This window comes from Camelus dromedarius, chromosome 4 (assembly GCF_036321535.1).
Source record: "Camelus dromedarius isolate mCamDro1 chromosome 4, mCamDro1.pat, whole genome shotgun sequence".
Classification (NCBI taxonomy): Eukaryota; Metazoa; Chordata; class Mammalia; order Artiodactyla; family Camelidae; genus Camelus; species Camelus dromedarius.
The window spans coordinates 52,093,036-52,119,365 of record NC_087439.1 but is presented as its reverse complement, the minus strand read 5'-3'; the positions used below and the strand labels follow the sequence as shown (position 1 = coordinate 52,119,365).

The following is a 26,330-nucleotide window of genomic DNA, read 5'->3' as shown; positions in this document are numbered from 1 at the left end:
ATCTTGTATCCTGCAATCTTGCTGAACTCACTTATTCTAGGAGTTTTTGGTAGATTCCTTGGGATTTCCTACATGAACATTGTCCTCAACGAGGCAGTCGTATTTCTTCCTCTTTGACCTGTATGCCTTTTATTTCTTTACATTGTCTTATTGCACTGATTAGAACTTCTAGTACTATGTTGAATAAGATTGGTGAGAGTAGATGTACTTGCCTTGTTCTTTATCTTAGGGAAGAGCATTCAGTCTTTCACCATAAAGTATGTTAGCTGTAGGTTTTTTTGTATAAGGTCTTTATCAAGTTGAGTGTGTTCCCCACCTTTCATAGTTTTCTGAGTTTTTATCAGGTATGAATGTTGAATTTTGCCAGTTGTGTTTTCTATAACAATTGATACAGTTACGTGATTTTTCTCCTTCATCCTGGTACATGGTGGCTTACATTGATTGATGATTTTTGAATGTTGAACCAGCTTTGCATCCCTGGAATAAATCCCACTTGATTATCACCTTTTTATATATTGCTGAATATTATTTGCTGCTATTTGATTAAGGGTTCTTATGTTTATATTCATGTCTTTGATTTTCATAGTAATACTAGCTTTAGAAGATGAATTGGGAAGTGTACCCTCTTCTTCTGTTTTCTGGAATAGATTGTGTAGAATTGATATAATTCCTCTCTAAACATTTGGTAGAATTCTCCAGTGAAAACCATTTGGGTTCAGAGATTTTTTTTGAGTTCTGTAAATTATAAATATATTTTCCTTGATAGCCTTTAAACAGCTATTCGTATCATCTGTTTCATATTAGATGAGTTGTAGTTTTTATTTTTTGAGAAAGTGACCCATTTAGTATGAGTTGTCAAAGTAAAGTGTGTAGAGATGTTCATGGTACTCCTTTCCCCTTTTGCTGTCTGCAGGCTATAGTGATAATCCTTGTTTCATTATTGATACTGGTAATTTGTGTTTCTTCTCTCTCTCTCTTTTTCCTTTGCTCCTTTTTTATCCTGCCTCCTTAAGGTTTTTTGCTCTTGAGGTGGGAGCTTAGATTATTGATTGGAGATTTTTTCTCTTCTGACATAATGACATATGCATTTAGTGTAACAGCTTTTCACATTTAGTGTAATAAGTAATAGCCGTGTTCCACATTTTTTGATATATTGTATTTTTATTTTCATTCAATTCAATGTATTTTTCCCCCCTTGAGACTTCCTGTTTGACTCTATGGGTTATTTAGGAATGTGTCACTTAGTTTCCAAGTGGTTGAAGATTTTTCCATTTATCTTTCTATTGGTGATTTCTAGTTGGATTCCATTGTGGTCAGAGAATCATCTGTGTGATTTCAGTTATTTTTAACTTGTTGAGGTGTGCTTTATGGCCTAGGGTCTATCTTAGTATGGTCTATCTTAGTGTATGTTCCATGGGCATTTGGGAAGAAATACATATTCTGATGTTGTTTGGTGGAATGTTCTATGAATGTTAACTACATCATGTTGGTTGACAGTGTTGTTGAGTTCTGTATCCTTGCTGATTTCTGTCTAGCTGTTCTATCAAATTTTTTTTAATCAATCTTTTTTTTATTGAAGTATAGTCAGTTTACAATGTGTCAATTTCTGGTATACAGCATAATAGTTCATACATATACATACATACATTTATTTTCATATTCATTTTCATTATAGGTTACTACAAGACATTGAATATACTTCCCTGTATATATAATAACTATAGCAAATACCAAAACACTTTACTGTATGGAAGAAACTTGTTGTTTATCTGCTTCATGTATAGTAGTTAGTATCTGCAAGTCTCGAACTCCCAATTTATCCCTTCCCACCTCTCCCCCCACTGGTAACCAAAAAAATATGGAACGCTTCATGAATTTGTGTGTCATCTTTGCACCAGGGCCCTGCTATTCTCTGTCATTCCAATTTTAGTATATGTGCTGCCGAAGTGAGCACTGTTCTATCAATTGTTGAGAGAGGGATGTGGAAGTCTCCAATTATGATTCTGGAGCTGTCTTTTCAGTTCTTTCAGTTTTTGCTTCATGTATTTTTCAGTTCTGTCTTTTGGTACCAACATGTTTAGGATTGCTATGTCTTTTTTTTTAAACATTTTTTATTGATTCATAATAATTTTACAATGTTATGTCAAATTCTAGTGTAGAGCACAATTTTTCAGTTATACGTGAACATATATATATTCATTGTTACATCTTTTTCTCTGTGAGCTGCCATAAGATCTTGTATATATTGCCCTGTGCTATGCAGTATAATCTTGTTTATCTATTCTACATTTTGAAATCCCAGTCTATCCCTTCCCACCCTCTGCTATGTCTTCTTGATGGATGACCCTTTTATCATTCTGTAATATACCTTTCTGTCTCTAATAATTTTCATTTCTCCAAAGTCTATTTTATCTGATATTAATATAGCCACTGTTGCTTTCCTTTGGTTAATGTTTATATGATTTATTTTTTTCCATCCTTCTACTTTCAGTCTACCTTCATAGTTGTATTTGAAGTGTTTCTTTTTTTCCCAGCTTTTTTTAAACAAGTGTAGTTAATTTACAATGTGTTACTTTCAAGTGTACAGCAAAGTGATTCAGTTATACATGTGTGTATATATTCTTTTTTTATTCTTTTCTGTTATGAGTTATTACAAGATGTTGAATATAATTCCCTGTGCTATACAGTAGGTCCTTGTTGTTTTGTATATTTATAAAATAGTCCTTGTCTATTTTGTATATAGTAGTGTGTATCTGTTAATCCCAAACTCCTCCTAATTTATCCCCTGAAGTGAGTTTCTTTTAGATACCATATAGTTTCTTATACGCATCATGTAGTTGGATCATGTTTTTTAATTCACTCTGCTAATATGTCTTAATGTATTTAGGCTTCAGTGTAATTTTAGATGTGTTACGGTTTAAGTGTGCCATTTTATTTATTGTCTTCTGTTTATCTCTCTTTTTCTTTTCTGTTTTTTTCTTTCTCTGTTTTCTTCTTTTCCTGTGGGTTACTTGAGTTTACTTTAGAATTCCATTTTGATTTATCTATTGCGTATTGGATGATACATAAAATCAGTTTTAGTGTTTGCTATAGGTATTATATATACAAAACCTATTATAGTCTCCTGTTGTCATTCTACCAATTTGAGTGAAGTATAGAAGCTTTACCTTCCTTTTCATAGTAAAGGATACAACAGTAATTTGTCTTAAAATGTTTTCTGCACATATATTTAGAACCACATGAGACAGTTATAACTTTTTTTTTTGTCAGACATAATTTAGAAAAGTCATGAGAACAAGGAAAGCCTATTGTATTTACCTTTTTTTTTAAACTTTTTATATTTATTTATAATCATTTTACAATGTTGTGTCAAATGTATTTACCTATATTTTCGCTAAACTGGTTTCTTTTTTCTTTCCTGATATTTGGAAGTTCCTTCTCTTATTATCATTTTTTTCTGTTTAGAGAACTTATTTTAGTTATTATTTTAGAGTATGTCTGTGGGGGACAAATTGGCTTGGTTTTTTTTCATCTGAAAAGGTCTTACTTCTCTCTCGTGACTTAAGGTATTTTTGCCGAGTATAGCACTTGAATAATATTGGGCCACTTCCTTTTGGCCTGCATGGTTTCTGATGAGAAATCTCTGTCATTTGAATTGTTTTTCCCTTATGGGTAAGGTTTTGTTCTTTTTTGAATGCTTTCTCTGTCCTTAGTTTTCAGAAGTTTGTGATGTGATGTGGCATAGATTTCTTTGGGTTTATTCAATTTAGGGTTTATTCAGCCTCTTGAACCTGTAGGTTTATGTCTCTTGCCATACTTCTTTAATACTTTTTCAGTCACCCCCTCTCCCTTTCGTCTTTACTTCTGGGACTCCAGTGACACAAATATTAGATCTTTTGTTGTAGTCCCGCAGGTCCCTAAGGATACCTTTATTGGTTTTTCAGTCTATTTTCTTCCTGTTGTTAAGATTGGATAATTTCTGTTCTCTCTCCTAGTTCATTGGTTTTTTTCCCTCTGTCCCCACTATTCTGTTTGGAGTCCATCTACAGAGCTTTTTTAAATTTAGTTACTGTATTTTTCAGTTCTAAAATTTCCATTTGGTTCTTTATATCTTCTATTTCTTTGCTAAGATTTTTTTGTTTCTTTGTTGAAGCTTTCTATTTTTTCATTTGTTTTGAGCATGTCATAATTGCGCATTGAAGCATTTTTATCGTGTCTGCTTTAAGATCTTTGACAGATAATTCTAACAGCTTTTCATGTGGTCTCCACTGACACAGCAAGGATGAGGGGCACTGGAATATGGGGCTCATTATCAGATGAAAGTTGTGGCTCTGTATTTGGCCTTTTGTGACACCTGCTCCTAGCTGTGCCTCGTTACATACTCAAGAGGATGGAAGTCTAGGCGCCCATTCAGCCTTTTCTGGCATGAGTAGAGGTGAGGTCATGGTTTTTTTTTTTCCTGTTGTTTGGCTAGAGTAGCGTTGTTATTGCCTAAAAGTTTTCTTTCTTGCTAGACTGTCTCTTCCTGGTCTTTTGGCTAAAGAGAGATACATGAAGCAAAAATAAAGTCCAAGAAACTCACCGCTGACTCGTTCCTTAGGTCCTTAGGTTCCTAGGCAGTCTGCCTTCCTCTCTCCACCTTTCATAGATTTCTTATGATTGTTTTATGTGTAATGTTTAGGGCTTTCAGTTGCACTTAGTGGGAGGAATAGGGTAAAGTACATCTTCTTGGAAGTAGAACGGCCTGTCATTCCTTTAAAAAAAACCTGTGACTCTCATTGCCTGTAGATGAATATCTTAAGTTTCTTAGTCTGTCATTCAGGAACCTTCCCAAACTATACACAATCTTAGCTTTTCTTTCTATTTCCAGTTACTCCTTCACACCATCATACTGAACTTTCTTCTGTTACAAACGGATTCTGCAGTTCTAGTCTTTATACCCTGACCTTGACCAATTTTTCTTTGGCTTGAAATGCCTCAGTCCTTCATCTCAAGGCTATAATTCTCACCTTGTAACTTGCAAACTTTATTAGGTGTTTGACTGCATCATCAGTTGTTTTGGAGGATATGAAGCTGAAATTGTTGTAAAATGTCAAAACAGTATGTTCTGTATTATAATAATTCCATATTCTTTTTCAAGTAAGGGAATCATTGTAATTTTAGTTGTTAAAATATTTGCATCACCAGCAAATGATCATGGAAGACCTACTCTGTTGAATAATAGACTTAAACATTGAAATGCTGTTAGGTAATTTAGAGATTTACATTTACTTGAATGACAGTTCTTGAGGAAACAATATTATTAGTGCTAAATGATACTTCAGTGTTTCAGTCTGTGTTAATAATTGCAAAGACATGGCCAATAGTTTTGAATCCTAGCAGCATGTTATTGTCAGCTGGGGCGCTTTAAAACAATTCCTTTGCCCAAGTCCAAACCCCAGAGATTCTGATTCAGTTAGCCTGCAGAGGATATATTTTTTTTCTCTATATATATTTTTATTGAAGTATAGTCAGTTTACAATGTTGTGTCAATTTCTGGTGTACAGCACAATACTTCAGTCATAATGGGAACATTTATTCATTTTCATGCAGTGGATAACTTTTAAAAGCTCCCCAAGTGATTCTGATATATATAGCTGGGTCTAGAATCAGACTATCCAAAAATATAAGTGAACACCAGTGATTTCAGTTACTTTTAAGGTTTTGTCCTGGAATGCTTCCAGCTATGCAGCTTTGAACTTTGTCTTCCAATGTTTTTACTTTAGCATATTTTAAAAATCCATGTTGTATATCCTGCAAATGACTCACCCATGAGATCGTGGTATAAAGTATTATATGAAATATCATCTAGTTTGCAAAGAGAAGACAACATTTTGTGAAAATATTTCTTAAGACACTTAAAATTACTAAATCTAAGATTTTTTGAAAGATTTATTTTAATAAACTGTTAATTTTCTTTTTTAAAAAGATGGTTGTAGAAAGTGAGATAATATAGCATCCTATTTTACAGTCCATTTAACCTAGAGTTATTTGTTAATAGTATTAATCTAGGTGAGTATTTTTTGTAAAACTACAACACATAGGAAGAATATAGTATCTTAACTAGTTGTAAACAAGGCATTTACCACTAGAGTAGAGAAATCAGACATTGGTAGTGACTAGTAAGCATAGCACTTGTGAATGTCTTATGATAAAATTGATGTAGGCATTTGGGATCTAAGTAGTTAGTATGTTTCACTAAAAAGGTTAACAGGACCTTCAGTTTCAATAATAAAATCGGTTACAGCTAAGGAAAGAAGGGCAAGTCAAAAGAAGAAAAAGAAAAAAGAGGTCAGTTAATAGAGAATGTAGAGAAAAAAATAGGATCAAAGACAAGAATTCAATTAACTTTTGTGACAACAAAGCCTTTCCTATGAGGAAGAAGAAATTAGGTGCTCTAGTTTGTTCTTTATCATAGGAACACTTAGTTTGGCTTATTCTATATGACCTCTATAAGCAAAATATAGAAGATTATAAAATAACACTGGCTTTTTTTCTAGGGTTAGTAATTTATTAAGTAATCTTTCCAGTAATATAGGAACTGGCATGACTGAGGGGACTACTTCAAAAGATCTGATGCTTTATATTAATTTAATGAATGATGGTGAGAAAATTATTGAATCAATTTCAAATTAGTACTTGCTAGATTTTCTGTTTTTCTAAATATAGTTTATAATGTAAGTATAATATTTTATTTAATATATTTTAAGTACTTAATATATTACTGATCATAGGAATTTTAAGGAAAAATCCAGATTCCAGAGTTTTCATCATGCCAAAAGTTTTCTAGGGCTTATTAGTATCATTATACTTAGAGATTCATTTCAAAATTTGTACACTGTAGTTGTATCTCAGCCCTTATGGTAGGAAATAGAGGTGCCAACTTCTGTAGACTTGTCTCTGGTGAGCTAGGCTAGGGGAAGTCTCTGTACTCCCAGACATTGAGGGGATGTTTTGAAGTTATTCTCTATGCTACTGAAAGTAGATCTGTTGCCATTTTTGGCACACATGTCTGATTACTAGTGCTTCTTATAAAAAATAATTTCTTATTCCTAAAGAGAAGGAGCTATATCTTTATGAAAGATTGTAACCACTTAAAATATCTCCAAACTAACTCAGCCATTTGTCTTCCATTATTGAGTTCCTTCTATGTGCTAGACAGTGTACTTGTCAAATATCCTCATGCGATTGGACTGGCAAGTATTGTCTACAGGATGGGCTGGCAGGCTAGAGACGCAGGGAGAACTAATGTTAGACAGTCCATTGAACCAGTGTTTGAAGACCATTGGGCAGGAAGAGCTGATATTGCGGATTAAGTCCGAAAGCAGTCTATTTGGAGAATTCTCTCTTGTTAGGGGAGGGTCAGTCTTTTTGTTGTATTCAGGCCTTCGTCTATTTGGATGAGGCCCACCCATAGCATGGAATGCAGTCTGCTTTACAAACTAAAATGTTAATCTCACCTAAAAACATCCTTGCAGAAACATTCAGAATAATGTTTAATCAAACATCTGGGCACTCTGTGGCCTAGGCAGTTGACACATAAAATCAACCATCAGAGTCTTCTCAGTGGACAGAACTAAGACACGCACACCTACATCTATATTTATTAAAAACTATGAGTACATACTACTTTCTTCTATTCCAGCCATCATTGTGGGGTTCATTGGAGCCTCCCTCCCCACTTTCCATATTTATAACCCCCTTCTTTATCAGTGATAAGTCTGGCTCCCATTATCCACAGTTTACTTATTTATTTGCTCAACCCTAGGATACACAGAAAGTAATTCAGAATTATTGATCCTTAAAACACTGTGGAAAACAAAATAAAACGTTTCTTGGAAGCCACTGTTCAGTTTTTTGTTTGTTTATAGCCTGAGAGTACTAGTAAAAACACTGTATTCAAAATTTACTTGGGTTAGTTCTTCCCTTCCCCTTTCCTCTTTAGTGTAGTTGTATTTGTTATTTGAAATGCCACTAGAGACATTTGTTTTTGTTTGATTTCTATTTTAGGGTTTTTTTTTTCCCCTTTCATCCTTGAGGATTTTATTTTTCTTTGAGGATGTGAAACATTCTCATGCTTATAAAAGTTAGAACTTTATAGAAAGAGCGGTGTTAGTCATCCCTCCCATCTCTTCTACTCCTTTTCCAATCCCCCATCCATTCCACCCATTCTCCCCTACTGCCCATAGGCAGTTACCCTAAATTTCTCTTTTATTTTTGGTTTCTCTTTGCACAAGATGAGCATATACAGGTATATAGTCTTCTTTCTCCTTTTACTGCACAAAAATGTATGTAGCACACGACAGGCATTCTTTGGCACTTCGCTTTTTCCACTTAACAATGTATACTGGATATCTGTATTATTTCATAGGGGATCTTCATTTATTTTTAGAGTCACAGAGTGCCCCATTGTGTGTCTGTACCAACTCTGTATTCAACTGTTACTATTCTGTGGACATTCAGGTTACTTCCTATTGTATTTTCCAATAACAAGTAATACTGCAATGGATAATTTTGTGTAATATGTTTTTATGTTGTTGAAAATGTCTTCCCCCTTATTTTGTATATTTGTATTTTCTCCTTGTTTTTTTTCTGTTAACCTTGTCTATTTTCTTAATTTAAAAGTCCAAGATGTTGATTTATGAATTAGATATAACTTTAGAAATTCTCTACCTCATTAATGTCTTTTTTAAATCTTTATTATTTCTATCCTTGTGTTTTTCCCTTTGGTTTATTTTACTCTTTTTGAATTAGGAATTTATTTTTATTATTGATGTAAATGTTCAAGAATATGGATTTTCCTGTTTCCAGCTTGTATCATTTTCATATTGTTTTTGAGAAAATCTGTAATTTTGGTTTGTACTTTTCTGTTTCATTCAAGTTGTTTAATAATAGAGAATTTTAAAAATTTGGGGTAAAGTGCCCTTTTGTTTTGTGATTCTGTTAGTAATGTCTAATATTTTAGACTTGTGAACAGCCTTTGTGTTATTTGTACTTCATAAATATACTGCTGCTTTCTTTAAGACATACATATAATCTTTTTTTTTGTCAGTATTCATATTCACTTGAAGAGGAGAGTAGTGTTTATAACCAGGGTATAAAGTTTGATATATATTATAAGATTTACCTTATTTTAAAAATTTATTCTTATTTTTTTAACTTAAAACAGAAATTTATTCTTTCACAGTTCAGAAGGCCAGAAGTCTGAAATCAAAGTTTTGATAGGGTTGTTTCCTTCTAGAGCTCTGAGGGAGAATCATCCTGCACTTCTCTCTCAGATTCTGGTGGTTGCGGGTGATTCTTGGCATTTGTTGCTTGTAGATGCACAAGTCCAATCTCTGCATCTTTTTCTTCACATGACCTTCTCTCCCTGTATATCTGTCAAGAGTTACCTTGTTTATGTTGTATGTTATGTTTATGTTAAGTTGCTTATATTCTTAGTTAAGTTCATGAGTGTGTGTCAGTCATGTATTATTAAAGTTGTTTTTCTGAGTCTTTTTGCATCCCTTTTAGTTTCTGCTTTTTACAAATAGTTGCTGTGTTATTTGATGCATAGGTTTTTTTAATTGTTGTATCTTCATTGTGTAATTTGGCTTTTAACATTAAATGCTGTTTCTCTTTGTCACATCTAATGCTCTTTTGATTTGAATTCTTTAGTATCAGGATCACTACTTCTGCTTTTTTACTGCTTCTGTTTCTGTTTGCTTTGATATCCCTTTTCCTGTCTCTTTAATTTTTAGTCTTTTTGATTTACGCGGTTTTAGGTTGTCTTATTTTTATATTGAAGTATAGTTGATGTGCATACAATATTATAGTAAGTGTCAGGTGTACGACATAGTGATTCATAATTTTTAAAGGTTATATATTCCATTTATAGTTATAAAATATTGGCTACATTCCCTTATATCCTTATAGCTTATTTATTTTATACATAGTAATTTGTACTTCCTGATCCTCCACCCCTATCTTGCCCCTCCCTTAGGTTATCTCTTGCATATAGCATTTAATTAGGCCTGTTTTTAAGAGCTGTGTTAAAAATCATTTTCTGTTAATGACTGTTGAGTTTGATCTCAAGTTTGTCATATTAGTTTGTTATATGTATATTGTATGCATTGTTATATTTTTCTTTGTTTCTTTGTGATATGCTTTCTTTGCACTTCCATTTAAAAAATTTGTTATTATAGAAGTTACCTGTGTACTTATACCTTTTTAAAATGCCCTCTTCCTTGCTTTCTTGTTTAACTTTCTATTGTCCTTTATTTTAGTTTTTAATAGTATGCTTTGATTCTTACCTGTTGCTATTTCAACAGTGAGTTTATTCTACATCTTTCTTTTTCTCCCTCTTCGCCTATGTTTTTAGTTGAATTATATCTATTTCATTTTCAAATCTTAACTGCAGTGCTGTTTTGCTTTTAGTTCTGTAGTTAAATATGTTAAATCCTCACCATCAAACTTTCTCTGAAGTCTCCCAGTCATCTGTTGGTTAGATATATTTCAGTTTTTAGCAGATTTCTTAAGAAGAGCTTGTGGGCACAATTTTCTCTGAGTTCTTGCATAGCCTTGATACTGGAAGGACAGCTTGGCCAGAAACAAAATTCTTCATTTGCACTTTCTTTCCTTGTTTATTACAGTGTGGCCTTGCTTAATATGTTGTTTTTGAGAAGTCTGATGCCAGTCTTAATTTTTTTTTGCCCTTATAAGTTATTTGACCCTTTTGCTTGGAATTCTTTGTTTTATTTTGCCCTTTTTTTTTTTTTTTTTTAAGTCTTACAGTTTTACTGGGATATTTCTTATAGTTTATTGTAGCAGGTCAATTTTCCCTGCTACCTAGTGGGTACTTTTAATATGTAGAGGTGGGTCTTTGGGTTTTGAAAACTATTTTTGGGTTATAGTTTTAAATATTCTATTCCAATGTTTTTTCTTCTTCAGGGACTCCAGTTACACGTAATTATATCTTCTTCGTCTATCTTTCATTTCAAAAACTTTCTATGTATTTTTACTTTATTAATTCATTTTTACCCTTTTGATTCTTTCACTGTTTTCTATCAATGCCTTTTTAAAAGTTTTGATTTGAATTTATTCTTGGGCACCTTGAATTTAGTCTTCAATTCTGGTAGGATTTTATCTTTTTCCTCTGTCTTTTTAACTGAGTTCAGTCATCACTTCTTTCATTTGTTTGTTTTTATTTTTTGGTTTTATATTTTTGATCCAAAGTGTTCTTTTCATATACTGAAGGTGTATTTAAAGAGATACAATTGAGTTTGGAATGTTTATTAATGTTTTGTGCTTTGTTATTGATTTAGGGGGTATTTTTCATCAGTTTAATTGTTCTGATTTAATTTTATAGTAGTTTTATATAGATGAAGATTGCTTATGCCTCTGCACTTCTATGAGCAAGACTGATGTTTTAGGGACTTGTGAGAATACTTATTTAAGAGTACCCTTCTCTGTCACTGTAGCAAAGTATAGTTTGTTTGTTGGACATCTTTATTTCCTTTGTAGTGGAGGATTTGTGTGTCTTTCAGTTTGCCTCAGTAGTTGATAGGTATCAAGGAAGATTCGTGGAAGGAGGGGAGGATCTTAAGGAAGGAGTTCAGGAACAGTGTTTGTTTTAGTTCTAGTCCTTTTAATTTAAAGCATTGAAGCCAATGTAATGAGCTTACTAAGCTAAAAGGGGATTTAATGAAAGAATTTTGGGATTTCACCCTACACAGAATGGCATCTGGGCCCTCTTAAGGTGCTGAAACCAGGGTGAGAGGTGAAGCAACCTGCTTGAGGTCACACAGTTGATAGGGGCAGAGTTAGGATTTGACCTCAGGTCGGTCTGACTCTAATTCTTAATCATTACAGCCTGCTACCTCTGCTTGTTTTCCAGGCCTGCACAAACAGTACAGAAGTCATTAAAAATGGAAGATGCTTCTTTGTTCCCTCTTACCTAACTGGTATGCTTTGTACTAGAATCAGTGGCCACTTCAGGAAAACCTCTTTAAACTTCAGTCATTTTTCTGTAAAGTAAACAATTGGCATAGTTTCTCACTTTAAAAAATTTGATTTTGTGCGTTCTGTGCCTCAACAAAAATTAATACTCTTTCTAATTGTTGTTGCCACAGTCTCATTTCCAGACTGTAGTATTAGTTGATAGCAGAAATGATATTGCTTCAATTATTAGAAATACTTGCTGTCAAAAGCTTCTTTTTGACTGTATGGAGGAATCCCAAAGTTTCCTCTGTGGTTCTTTTGTGAATTTGACAGACCATATCATCTGCCAAGTGAGATGTGGGTGCTAGAGTCAGGAACCATCCAAATACTGCAAGAGAGAAGTACAAGCTTGAGAGTATTTATAGATATTAAAGTGAGAAAGTGAGATAGAGGAGGGGCTGGTGAATACTGGGGCAAAAGTGAAGATACAATTTCAGAAAATGGAAAAAAAGGTTCATGTTAAATAGTGACTTTTTCCAAGTATTGAACTATAGATAGTGAAAACTCACTTAGGCTGTAAATGTAGTAAAGTTAAATAAGCCATTTCTAAAAGCCGAAATTTAGAGTTGGCTCAGCGTAAAGAAGGCTTTTTAAAATGCCTCTCTTCATTCATGATCCCAATGGACCTGGTCCCAAGATGTTTCAGTAAAGGTCCCTGAACTATGTAATTCAATATTCTTTTCAGAGTAAATGCATGGTCTATTCATAGTGCTTTGTCAAGTTTAAAATTATCTAAGCTTGGTTTTCCCTTGTTTTTTCTCCTACTTCCTAATTTTTCTGCCCAGTGGCACCTAAATGAGAAAGCTGGCAGGATTATAAGAAGGCAGTTTTCAGTGAACATTTATTGTGCATTGGTCATGTGCCAGCCTTGGTCCCAGGCAAACAAATGGACACATTCAAATGACAGCCAACACCTGCTATTAGATTTCAGAGATAACTTTTTTTGGCTCTATTGACTATATAGGTAAAATAAATTGTTACTAAATTTGGAACATGCTCTTAAGTGTTAATGTGTTACTTGCAAAACTTTTGCAATCTCTATTTTGGGTCAAACAATAATTAGAGTCTTCACCTAAGAGCTCTTCTTTCTTCTGACCAGTCACTACTATTCATATGTTAGTGTCCTGTTCATACATCAGTGAATGCATATTGTAAACATAGATTTTTGTTTTCCTTAGTAATTTAATTACTTATAAAAGAGTATAATATAGTGATAGTGGGACGGAGACTGCTGAAAAAATGACTCCAGTCACAAAGTGAGAAAGACCCAAAGGGACAGGAAACAAGTTTCCAGTGCCAACAAAGCAGTCGTGAGAGCAGGGATTCCACCTGCCTATCTGCTTTGTATTTATTTATTTATTTATTTTATTTTAAAAAAGTTTTTTTTTTTGAGGTTATTTGTTTATTTTTTTAATTGACATATAGTCAGTTACAGTGTGTCAGTTTCTGGTGTACAGAAACGGGAACCCTCCTACACTGCTGCTGGGAATGTAGTTTGATGCAGCCATTATGGAAAACAGTTTGGAGATTCCTCAAAAATCTAAAAATAGACTTACCATATATGATCCGGCAATCCCCATCCTGGGCATATATCCGGAGGGAACTCTGATTTGAAAAGATATGTGCACCCCAGTGTTCATACCTGCTTCTTTTTATCTTGTTATTTTATGTGTAAGAATTTGTTTCCTTCTCAGCAGTCTTACATGGGGACCAAATCCTCAGATCTTTCTACAGAAAGAGCTTTAGGATATGATGGTGAATATGTGAATATTTTAAAATTATGTGTTGTCTGTGTCCTGTCTCTCCTTGATTTTGACCTAAAAAACTACTGCTCAATGCAAAAAAAAAAAAAAATTGTAAAGGATTGTAGCTTCCTCTTTCACAGTATTGGTATGTTTAAAGATTTAGTCTTCTTAGTTTTGTCATGGACATTTTCAGACATACAAGAGCAGAGAGAGTAGGAGTAGTAAAATGCACTCCTGTTTACCCATCATCTGTCTTCTTTCAACAGTTATCAACACATGACAAGTTCTACTCCATATATGTTCCCCCTGCCCATTATTGATGCAAATCCCAGACATACTTTATTTATAAATATTAAAGTGTCTGTCACTAAAAGATAAGGTGCTCTTTTTAATAAATTTAACCTTATTGTCCTTACACCTAAAAAATGAACAGTTCTATTTGAGAGATGTTGAAGACCTTTACTATTCATATTTTAATAAAGGTTGCTATGTTAAGAGCTTGAGAAATAATGTCATTTAAACCTTAGACCCAGCCTTAGGTTTAAATGCCAGTTTTGCTGCTTATTAACTGCATGACCTTGGGCAGATTAACCTCTCTATCTCACTTAGCTTCAGTTTCCTCAGTTGCTCAATGGTAATAACAATAATTCTAACCTCATAGGATTGTTGTGAGTTATAAATAAAGCGATGAACACAAAGTGATTAGGATGCTGCTTTATATATAGAACATTGCCAGTAATATTAGTCATTATTGTTATTTTATTTGGAGGTATAAAGAATTATACAGATAACTAATTTTACATTCCACCTTTTATTGTAGGTGATGCTTCAAAGTGATTTGCATTCAGTGATCCTCTAAGCCTTTGATTTTTAGGGAATGCCAGAAAGTCTTAGTATTATTTTAATTCAAAGGCACAGTTTACACTTTCCTCAAAAGCAAACTTGATATTTTTTTAAGACATGTGATACTATTGGAAGTAATAAACATTTAACCTTTAATCAAATCTTGGATGCCTTCATGTGTGTTGGTATGAAAACTTAGAGATACCCTAAGAGATAAGACCATTATTTATAAATACCACTTTGGTTAAAAATAAAAAGCAAATCTAAATTCTCTTTATACTTAAAGTGATAGTTTGGGCAACTATGAACATAAAAGTGGTATCAATATTATTGCATATACTCTCTTTTCTTCCCTCTATTTAATCCATTTACTTTTTTTTCTTATTATTTTACTCCATCCAGAATGTACCATGTTGAAAGAAATTTGTCTTTGCAGCTGAAGTTCTTTCATAGCAGTACGTTCTAATTATAGTGGGAGTCAGGGGGACAAATTGTTCAGCATATGCAGTTCATTTCACAGACTTTCTGGAACATATTGCTTACATATTTTTAGTTTAAAATTTTTAATACTTAAAATGAGCATCATTTTCATCCAGATTTTCCTGATTTACAAAATGGGCAACTCTGTTGTTTTTTTTTAAATTATTTTTTGACAGCTTTATTGAGGTAAAATTTATAGCCATAAAATTCATCCATTATAAGTATACAATTCAGTGATTTTTAAAAATAGATTTAGAGAGTCATCACCATGATAATTTTAAACATTTCCATCACCCCAAAAAAGAATTTGTGTGCCCATTACCAGGCATTCCTTATACCTACCTTAGCCCTAGGCAACCCATAATTTACTTTGTCTCTATCGATTTGCCTGTTTTGGACATTTCACATAAGTGAAATCTTAGAGTATGTGACCTTTTCTGTCTGGTTTCTTTCATTTAGCATAATGTTTTAAGGTTCATCCATGTTGTACCATGTATTTATACCTCATTCTTTTTTTTTTTTTTTTTACTGCTGAATAATACTCCATTATATGGATGTACCAGTTTTGCTTATCCATTCAGAATTGGTGGACATTTGGGTTGTTTCCATGTCTTTAGTGTTATGGATAATACTGCTATGAACATTTTTGGGTAAGTTTTTGTGGGGACATATTCTGAAAAATTATTAACGTATATAGAAATAATAGTTCTCTGTTATTTGTGTGTTTTTAGTTTTGATTTTATTATGCAGCAGTATAGTGTAGTTGTGCAGCTCTGTGCAGGGTTTTAGGAGCCCGGATTTGATGTTCCACCTCATTGACTTAGAAGGGGGAATCTATGTGTGTAGACCTCATTTTCTACTCTAGATTGAATATGTGTATCCTCCCAAAATTCGTATGTTGAAAACTGGTTTCCAGTGTGATGGTATTTGGATAGGGCCTTAGGAAGTGGTTAGTACTCTTATGAAAGAGACCCCTGGAGAGCTCCCCTCTGTGGATCAGGAAGTGGGCAGACACTGAATCTGCCTGTTCCTTGATCTTGGACTTCCCAGACTCCAAAATTGTGGGAAATAAATCTCTGTTATTTTTAAGTCACCCACTTCATGGTATTTTTGTTATAGCAGCCTAAACGGAGCTGTGAGAAATAAATTCCTATTGTTTATAAGCCATTCAGTTTATAGTGTTTTTATTATAACAGCCCAAACATATTAAGAAAGTTTTCCTTATCATTATCAGTAAAATGAAAAAGTTGGAGTAGGTGCTCTTTATGGTTCTAAGTTCCTGGTAATAAATCAGCTAATTTCTGTATGACCTTGGGCACATTACTTCTGTGTGCCTCAGTCTTCTCATCAGGAAAAAATGGGGATATTAATGGTAATTGTATGTTGTTCTGAGAATGAAACACTATTCTTGAAACAAACTGTCAAGCTGTGTTACTTGTAATAAATTTGTGACCATTTTATTGTGTTAGTCCAAGAAGGCCTTAGTGGGAATGCTTTGACTGTGGCCTCTGTGGAGGATCAGTGATAGTAAACCAGTAATTGGTGGAGGAAGGAAAATTTAGTTGCTAAGAATAGTTGCCATTTACTGAGTGCCTACCATTCAGGAGTATGTGTCTTATATTACTTTGTTCCGTGTGATAGTGGTGGGACATTACACTAAAAAAGTCAAAGGATGTGTAATATGTTCAGTGTTGTTCTTGTAGTTTTACCTCAAAAAATACATTACAATGTACTTTTTTTTTTTTAAGTGGACTTTTAATCTGGTGGAAAATAACTCATGTCTCACTGGCTTTGTTCTGCTTGGGTAATGCCATAATAATTTCCATTATCTGAGCTGTTTTTACTCTTTTTAGTTAACTTAAACTTTTTTTGAACTTAAACTTTTTAAACTTTGTTTTTGTACTATGTTTTTAACTTTCTTTTCAGTGTGGTGTTTGGTATGTACCAAATGTTTTCATTACATAAACAAAAGAACTTACTGTACCAAAATCTTAATTAATGTTTTTTTATATATATATAAATATATATATATCTTTTGTGTGTATATATATATAAAAATTCATTGAACAAAAGTACTCTTTTAGTGCTATCCAACATACAAACAATTGGATGCTAAAAATTAATTTGTATGCCAGTTATTTGGAATTAGAAACCTGATGTTACATCTGAGCCTCTGTTCAACTTTATTCGACTATTACAGGTCTGAATTAGATACAGTCTGAAATTAGCTCAATAAAAGGTATGTATGTTTGCCAAGTATAGAGGAAGAACACTTTTTTCTAGGATAAAGTTCAGTAGAGAAGAGGTTTAATGATGACCCAGAGAAATTTGGAGATAGAGGAAGGTAGGAAACACTTACAGCAGGTGAAGAGTAGTTGGGATCTAGAAATAAGACCATGAGTTTGTAAAGTTAATATGGTGGCTTGTACTTTACCTGATGATGAAGACCTACCTAGCCAGGTGAACTCAGTGGACACATCCATTGCCCTGGAGAAGGAAGTGTCCAGGCTTCTTGGAGCTCAGTGCAGTACTCAGATGCAGAAACCATGCAGGAAGAGAGCGCACCTCAGAGAGCTCTGGCAGCAGGTAAAGAGGCTCTAGTCGTGGGGTGCTCTATAGCTGGGGATGCCAGAAATATCTTTACCTTACTGGAATTCCACAAGCCTCATTCAATTCTCTGAAGCAATATTCCTTTTTTCTTTTCCTGCTCCAATTTTGGTGAAGAAGCAGTCAAACTCCTGAGAATTTATCAATTAACACAGACAGGAAAAGCCAAAGATTTGAAAATTTCATACAGTTAAGGACTTTTGAAGCTGGACCTTCAAAAATGAAGGTTTACAACTGCTGAGGACTTGATAGAATAGCTAGAGAGGTGAGGAAGTCCTCAAAGAACTGACTTCCCTGTGCTTTTGACTGTAAATATGTGTCAGTGGCTCCTGCTGAGAAAGGACAGGGCAGCAAGGGTAGGGGTAGCTGCTTATCTTGTGGGTTTCAAAAAAAAAAATTTACTTTTATTGAACTACAGTCAATTTAAAATGTTGTGTTAGCTTATATTATTTTTGAAAAGGGTTTTTAAGTGATAGGCTATCATAACCCTTAGCTTTTGAATTTTTGAAGTATAAATACAGTGTAGCACTTTTAATGTCCCACTGGACCTTTAATATAGAATTTTCTTGTCTTTCAAGGTAGATTGTATTTTCGAAGAAAACTCAAGGCTTTCTCTTTCCCTTTCTTTACTCTGTTTCTTCTTTTCCCCCTCCTTCACTGAATAAGCTAGGTCCTGAGCCATCTGTAAAAATGGTATTATACGGTGATGCTTTAACTTTCAATTTTATTTAGAAGAATTACTGTTTTGGATAGGTCTATCTTGTTGTGAAAGTTAACCATTTTATCATTTTCACTTAAAATCTATACAGAAGGATTGTTGTTCTTTCACTTAGAGCTGTAGATATTATTGTAAAACCAGATTAATAATCATACACTGTCACTTGCAATAACAAAAAAATGACATATTTTCAACTGTTGATCTGCTTTACTGATATATTTTTCCTAAAGTTGAGTAATGTTTACTTCTGCATGACTTTATATATGGATACATAATAGCATAATGGGCCCAGTTAGGTGGTAGTGAGTTCTTCTGTGTGCTGTTTTGCTTTAATTTCTAAAGATTGCTCTTGCTTCGTAACAATACTTGAAGGTATTCCTCATCTGAACCTAAGGACAGCTATAGTATTTCTTCTGGAAATACAAGGCTAAGGAGCCTGTGTTCTGATTTTGTTCATTGCCCTATGTGTCTACATGATGTAGACTTATTAGGGATGATTTAGTTAGCCAGCCTCAGGCTATCCTAATGGGTTTCACTGATTGTTAAAAACGCTTTTCAAAGAATCTAACTACATTTTCCAAATAAACTGGTTGATTTATACTTACTGAGAGAGGAGTTCCAGTGCACCCACTCATATCATCAATTACAATCTCTTATAAAGTATAATTTGCCTAGTCTTGATTAAAAGGCCTGCAATTCTTTTTTCCTGCTGCTTAACAAATCCTCTGCTGCCCTCTTATGGCTGCCCATTGGTAGCAGCCATTGAGGTCCACTTTACCATCATCATGGGCCTGTCTTTCTCTGGGGTCCAGTAATTTATATGGCTGCTGTATCTGTGGGAGACTGTCCCACTAGAAGAACCTGCAAGGAGCTGCTTTGAAGGAAAAGTATTCACAGTGTGATCTACGATTACATCACAAGGTATTGACATTCAGGTAATTGTGATAATGTAGAGCTCCTGGGGTATGTATTTTACTTTATTGTTTGTTTCGTGTTTGTTCATTTGTTCTTTCATTTATCCATTCATGAATTAGATGTTTTTTGAATGCCAATGCTCAGCACCTTGCCTTGCCTCCATCTAGTAGGTGCTTATTATAGATTTGTTAAATGAGTGAATGAATGAGTAAATAAATAAAAAGATAAATGAGACTTGGTCTCTGCTCTTGGGGAGACAAAAATAGCAATTTAACTGCTTGGTTGCCCTAATTTTCTTTTTTTAACTCTTCAAGATCTTGAGAAAGATGTTCAAACTAGAAGATAGATACAAATATCAGATGAAACTTAGTTTCCTTCTATTTCTGAGAATTCATCATTCCTAACTGTAGAAGGGCTGTTTTAGATAGGATTTATTTTGCACCTAGGAATGATACTAATTTACTTCGATGTTTCTTGCTTTTGGTTGAAGGTAATGTGCAGTCATGGCTGCACATTTTTCTTTATGTTCATCGGTCTCCAGGGCACTTCACCTGCTATAAACTCTGGCTTTCTGCCTCTTTTGTATATAATAAATTGTGACTTAAAATAGGTCATTTTAAATGACCATATATGAAATGTGACATGTTTGTGTTAAGCATGTTGTGAATTGTTAAATTCTACCATTTTTAAACCTGCTTCTCTTGGCAAGTTTTTTTAAAAAACTTGTTTTCCTTGCCACTTTTCATTAATTCTTACCAGGTATATGTCCATCATTGACTTTATTCCTTCTTTGATAGTACAGTTCACTCAAATATTTTTAGGTTGAATAAGCTGCTTATGAAAAATAATGATCTATATCTACCCATTGGAGAAGAGCATTAGCAGATACCTCATGTTATTTAACATTTATTGTGGTGATGGTAGTAGATGGTTGTATTTTGCAAGATTTTCTGTTTCTTTTGTATGTTTTGTACATTATTTTAATTATTCTATGAATCAGAGATTAGGCAGATTTGGGTTTTTTTTGTTTGTTTGTTTCTTATGTCTGTGTTAATGACTTGAAAAATCTAAAACAAATAAATTTTAAAAAACCAAATTGAATTGGAACTAGTAGTACAGTAATCATTGCTTTTCATTACCCATCAGTTTTATAACAACGAAAGAGATTAATGGAAAGGAGACTCTAGAAGGGAGGAAGATACAAAGAGTAAATCTTACAGCTTTCATCTCTTGACTGCTTCACAGTTTTATCCATCAGTTTAGTTGATCTTGGCCCACACAGCCAAAAACCTATTATTTTTCATTATTTTAAATTACTTTTTCATCACTTTCAAGATGTTCTTTTTAAAAAAAAAAAAAGCTGTTGGATTAAAAAAAAAAATTTATTTTGCCATGCTGAGGTGGTTTTCTGAAGTCATGGAAAATTTGGATAAAGCATCTGTCTCTCAGGAGACTGATAAAATGTAAGAATGCTTCCGGATGTCAGAGCCTGCCAAGATAAATCTAGACCAGAGACTGAAACCATCGCCCTTTTGTGCTTTAAGTATTTGGAGAACACAGTGGTGAATATATGGCACTTGTTGGCATAAAATTGATAACCTGACTTTCGAGGCTTGGGTAACAGGTATGACTTGAAGGGTCACCTGCAGCTATCATTATGTATGCTTTGTAGGATCTTTTGAATTCCAGATGTTATTTTCTCTTGGGCACTGGTTAATTGCGTTTTATTGTGGCCAGGCTTAAAACTTCTGTGTGTTGATGGACATTTTCATTCAGAATAAATGGCCACAGATCAAAACAAACAAACAAATAAGCAAACCCAACCACATAGAAGAAACTGCAGCATGGAGTGGTTGCAGATATGATCTACCAGACTCTAAAAATTGCAGTTTTGCTGCCTGTACCAGTCGAGTTTCTCCATTGACTAAAAGATAAGCCTGCTCTAGCTAACTTAAGGGGAAAAGGAATTTATTGGAAGGATCCTATATAACTCACAGAATTTCTATATATATATATATATAGAAATTTGTGGTATATGTATTATTATATATAATTCTCTAGATTTTTTAAATTTTACATATAGCTAGAACTCCATCTAACTCAGTTGGCGAGATGTCACTGGATGTTTTCCAAAATTGTTTTATTGGTAAGCTGATAGTGTGATGTGTGAACATTGCTGCTGGAACCAGATTCCCTGGGTGTGAATCCTGACTTCCCTTCTTACTAGCTTTGAGATACTGGGCCACATTTAACTTACCTTTGTAAGCCCTACTGTACTTTTCTGTGGAGTTAATAATAGTAGTTACCTCACAGAAGTATTTGAAGAGAAATTAATCTAAGTTAAATCATTTAGAACAGTGTTTGCCTTGTGGTAAACACTTGGTAAATGTTAATTTTCGTAATCATTATTGTAAGGTTTTCATATGTGGTATTTGACAAGCTGGTCACAAGAGAAAGGGACCTGAGATGTGTCTGAACCATCTGCTTCTTGTAGAGCTGGATAACAAACTTATCAGGTCAAGATAATGATCTGGAACCATGAAGTGCTACTATTTTAGATTAAAAATGTAAAACGTGAGCTTTCGCCTCATTCTTCATGCTAGATATCTGTTAGCATGGGCTGATACAGAACAAAAATGAGAAAACAATTGTAAACAAATATTCAAGGATAAAACTTGCAAAGAATGTATCATATTTACTTTGAGAGCATGCTTTCTTTTGTAGACAGGTGCAAAATAGTAGTGATTTGTTTTTAGTTGTATATGCAAAAGCTGTAAAATAATATACTTCTTTAATTAGTCTTGCTTATTATTTAGTTGCATCTGACAAGTATTAAGACTAGATTCTTTTTTTTTTCTTAAAAATCTTGAAATTTTTTTTTTTCCAAAAGGCAGGATTGTGACTTGAGTTTAAGCTCTAGCTGACAGCACATTGTTTGAAATGGGATAAGTTCATAGCGAGTGTTTGCTGAATAAGTAATATACTTTCATATAGAGACATTTTCTGCTCTGCTGGAGAACTATTTCCAAAAGCGTATGCTTTCTGGTAATAGTAGTTAAATTAATTACATTGTATCGCATATTTGAAAGACCTAAGAGAGTAGGTCTTGAAAGTTCTCATCACAATAAGAAAATTTTTGTAAGTGTGTGCTGTGTGCTAGATTTATCGTGGTGATCATTTAGCAATATATACAAATACTGAATCATACTTTATATCTGAAACTAATACCATTTTATATGTCAGTTATATCTCAATAAAAAAAGAGGAGGCTGTTTAAAAAAAGTATACTTTCACTAAACAATCCAATTTTACAGTGTCCTCCAAAAAACTCACTATGTAGTGATGGTAGGTGGATGTCAGGTGGGACAAGGGAAGGAAGGATAAAATGTGATGGAGAATACTGTTTCAGACATGAAACTAAGTTTAGGTGGATAATATAATAGAACCTTTCATTTTCTTGTTCTGTTTTGTTTGAAAGGTCCTGCTTTTTTTTTTTTTTTTTTTTAAATCCTGCTTTGATAGTGTACTAGGCTGGCCAAGCTTCCAGATGCCTGTCAAGCCAAAGCTCCCATTTAGGGGAAACTGTGCTGCCCTTAGCCTTTGCTGTATGGATAGTCCCATTTTGTATTTAGACGTAACCCCTGGCTTTGCCTGAGTGGACACTGGAAAACTAAAGCAAGATAATAGGGCTTGGTACAGAGAGATCAATTGAGCTAACCAGATTTTTCCCTGGAGAATTTAAAATACAAAATGTGGAGTAATAGAGATAGTTAACAGTGGGGACAGAAATTAAAATAGTGTATTAGGAAATATCTTCAGGTAAACGTGAGGATAAGATGTCTTACCATGTATTATGCGGAAGCAAAAAAATATGAGAAATCTGGGAAAGCCATTAAATAGTGGATGTTAAAGAATCAGATGTTTGGAATTAAGTTGTGTCACTAATAAGAAGAGTACTAGAACATTGCCTGTTTGACTGATTGATTCATTCAACAAATAATATATTTAGTTACTGCTGTGTACCAGACACTGTTCTAGCCCAAGAGCATTGCTCTGAAAAGCAGTTAAGCCAGTGATTCTCAACTGGCTGTTACTTTGCGTCCGAGGATATTTAGCAATGTCTGTAGACGTTTTGGTTGTCACAACTGGGAAGAAGGAATGGTGTTGGTGTTCTAGTGGGTAGAGGCCAGAGGTGCCACTGAATATTCTACAGCGCACAGGACAACTCCTTACAAAAAAAGAATAAATAATCTGACTTAAAATGTCAATAATGCTCAGATTGAGAAACCTGGGTAAGCTGTAATAAGTACAGGCATACCTTGGAGATACTGCTAGTTGGGTTCCAAACGACGACAGTAAAAAGTAAATACGTCAGTAAAGCGAGTGTCATGAATTTTTTGGTTTCCTGGTACATATGAAAGTTATGTTTATACAACACTGTAGTCTGTTAAATGTGCAATAACATATTTAAATAAATAACATACATACCTTAATTTAAAAATTTATTTTATTAGTAAAAAATGCTAACCATCATCTGAACTTTCAGCGAGTCGTAATCTTCTTACAGTGATAACATCAAAGATTACTGATCACAGGCCACTATGACAAATATAATAATAGTGAAAAAGTTAGGAATATTGCAAGAATTACCAAAATGTGGCACAGAAACACAAAATGAGCAAATGCTGGTGGGAAAATGGCCCCAGCTTGCATAACACAGGGTTACCACAAGCCTTCAATTTGTAAAAACAGTAAAGGAAAGCATAAAAAAATGAGGTATGCCTGTGGATATTTCATAGAGTAATTATCTTGTAGTAGACATTTAACTTTCTGTGTTTTCAGAAAGGAAGATTTACTGGAGGAAGTTTACTGGAGTGAAATGGAGGCCTCCGTAATATTACCCATTCTGAAGAAAAAACTAGCCTTCCTTTCAGGTATGTTTTCTTCTTAAGATTGTTAGTTTTTATTGTATAAACTTGTTTAAACTTTTTTTATTTGATAAGTTTTACAGAAATGCATTTCATTTTTCTGTGAAGGTTTTGTTTTAAAGGTATTTCTGAGACACTTTTTACTCAGAGTGGATAGCTATGCGAGCCAACTCTGTCACTGTTGGTACTTGGCAGGCCAAATTTTATTCTGTTCTGCAATTTGATTAAAATGACCTCTATAAGGTAAATGTCATGATGTCTCACTTCTCATATAAAAATGAAATAATTAATACAGGCTGAGAATAATTGACTAACCAGCATCTAAATTAGTTTCTGAAATACAGAGTGATTCGTTTTTATGATAGCTTCCGTCCTAGCTTTTGTCTTCCGTCTTCATACAAGGAGGAGTTATGAAATATACGTCACATGATTTTCACTTTCTACTGTTCAAATTTGGATATACAGGCTTGAATTTACTGCCAGTTATTAACCCAAAGTCTACATGAACTAAGAAGAGTCAAAAGAGAAGCTTTCAGATATTTGACTAGTGTGAAAGCAGTGGTGACATTGAGTGTAGCGACTTTCTGGAATTTTAGATCATTGAGTAAATTTGCACATGTTTTATAATAGGTACTATGGCCCACCTATTTAAGATTGTTTATATTATTTTGCTCTTTCTCACTTACTCTTTTTAGATCCTATCAGAATTGATATTTAGGCTACTAATGTCCTTTTTCAATGTACATTGTATCTCTCTGTAAATTGACATGTTTTTCTAGCGTAGATTATAAAGGACAAAAGAAGATACTGAATTCTACTAGTATTATTGTTTCTTTATTTAATAGTATTTTCTTTTTTTAAAAAAACTTCTTCCCTTACCAGTTGACATGTACATTCTATTTTTTTAATGATATGAATGGTATTGTAGGAAATGTTCTTATTCATAGTTTGTGCATTTTGTACAAGTTTAGCAGTATAAATTCCTACAAGTGGAAGTGTTAAAAGACTTTACATTTAAATTTTTGTTAGGTTTTGTCAGATTGCCCTCTAATAATATTGCTTCAATTGTTATTTTTCCCACCAGTGTGTGAAAATGCCTGTTTGCCCATACTGTTGAATATTAACTATTTTTAAAAAGTCTTTATTAGTGACTTTTTTGCATTCTTATCACACTTGTCTCTGTGCAGCATTTGACTGTGATGACCATACCTATCTTGAAAATCTTTTTCTTTGTGGCATCTGCCTTCTTTTGCATGTACACTGATGATTATTTTATTGTCCCTTAGTGAAAGCTGAAGGCATGAAATTAAATGCTGTCCTGATTGTTACACCTGTCCTCTGCAGACAATTTCACAGTGGGTCAGAATGCTGCAGTCCAGATATGAACCTATTTGCAAATGTTTAATGCAGGGATCAAGCTTAGTGATTTTCAAGGAGCAAATGAAACTTTTCTTAGCCCAACTCCTCTTGACTTTCTCTGTTGACTGTTAATTATTTCAACTAGTAATAATAGAGAAAAAAATTTCAAACCAAGAAAATCATTCAGGGGAGACCGTTTAAAAACCATGGGTACACCATTAAAAAAAAACCTGTATGCTAAACAAAAAAAATTTGCAGTTAAAGTTGAACCATTTGAAATTGCCATTTACTGAGATTAAACAAGGTGGTTGAATATCAGTAATTTATATGTTTAACCTGATAAAAGACAAATCGTTTATGGTTGGTACATCATGAATTGCATCCTTGTCATTCATAGGAGTCATTTTTTTCATTTCACTCCTTTCAGTTTTTAGTGTTAGAGATCATATAGAATTGTTTCTTTTAGTATTTGCTGGTTTTTTAAGCTTCTAAAATTGCCATGAATGTCAGTTGGGTCAAAAGATGGGCTTCAGTGTGAAAATCAATCATGTGGGGAACTTTCAAAGAAGCTATGTGGGTATTAAAGTATTGATTATATTCTAATGCTTATGGAAAATTGAGGAGGACTTGAACATCCATGAAATGTTGAACATCCATCAAATCTAAGTGCTTTCCACTACCTGGCTTTCAGACTTCTGTATCCAGGTCCCATACACT

General features: G+C 33.7%; 1 protein-coding gene and 1 non-coding gene across 3 annotated transcripts in view; one reads left to right on the top strand and one right to left on the bottom strand.

Annotated features, from left to right (window-relative positions):
• The window catches only part of SESTD1 (SEC14 and spectrin domain containing 1), a 118,012-nt gene that overhangs the window by 13,858 nt on the left and 77,824 nt on the right, over window positions 1–26,330 (top strand). For both annotated transcript variants that reach the window (XM_031451743.2, XM_031451744.2), the window contains exon 2: window positions 24,169–24,260. In XM_031451743.2, coding sequence (XP_031307603.1) covers window positions 24,206–24,260 — 55 coding nt within the window. In that variant the 5' untranslated portion in view covers window positions 24,169–24,205. The remainder of the gene's footprint in view (window positions 1–24,168; window positions 24,261–26,330) is intronic.
• On the bottom strand, window positions 1,853–1,954 carry LOC116153222 (U6 spliceosomal RNA). Its single transcript, XR_004137005.1, has one exon. It is a non-coding gene; the product is annotated as a U6 spliceosomal RNA (small nuclear RNA).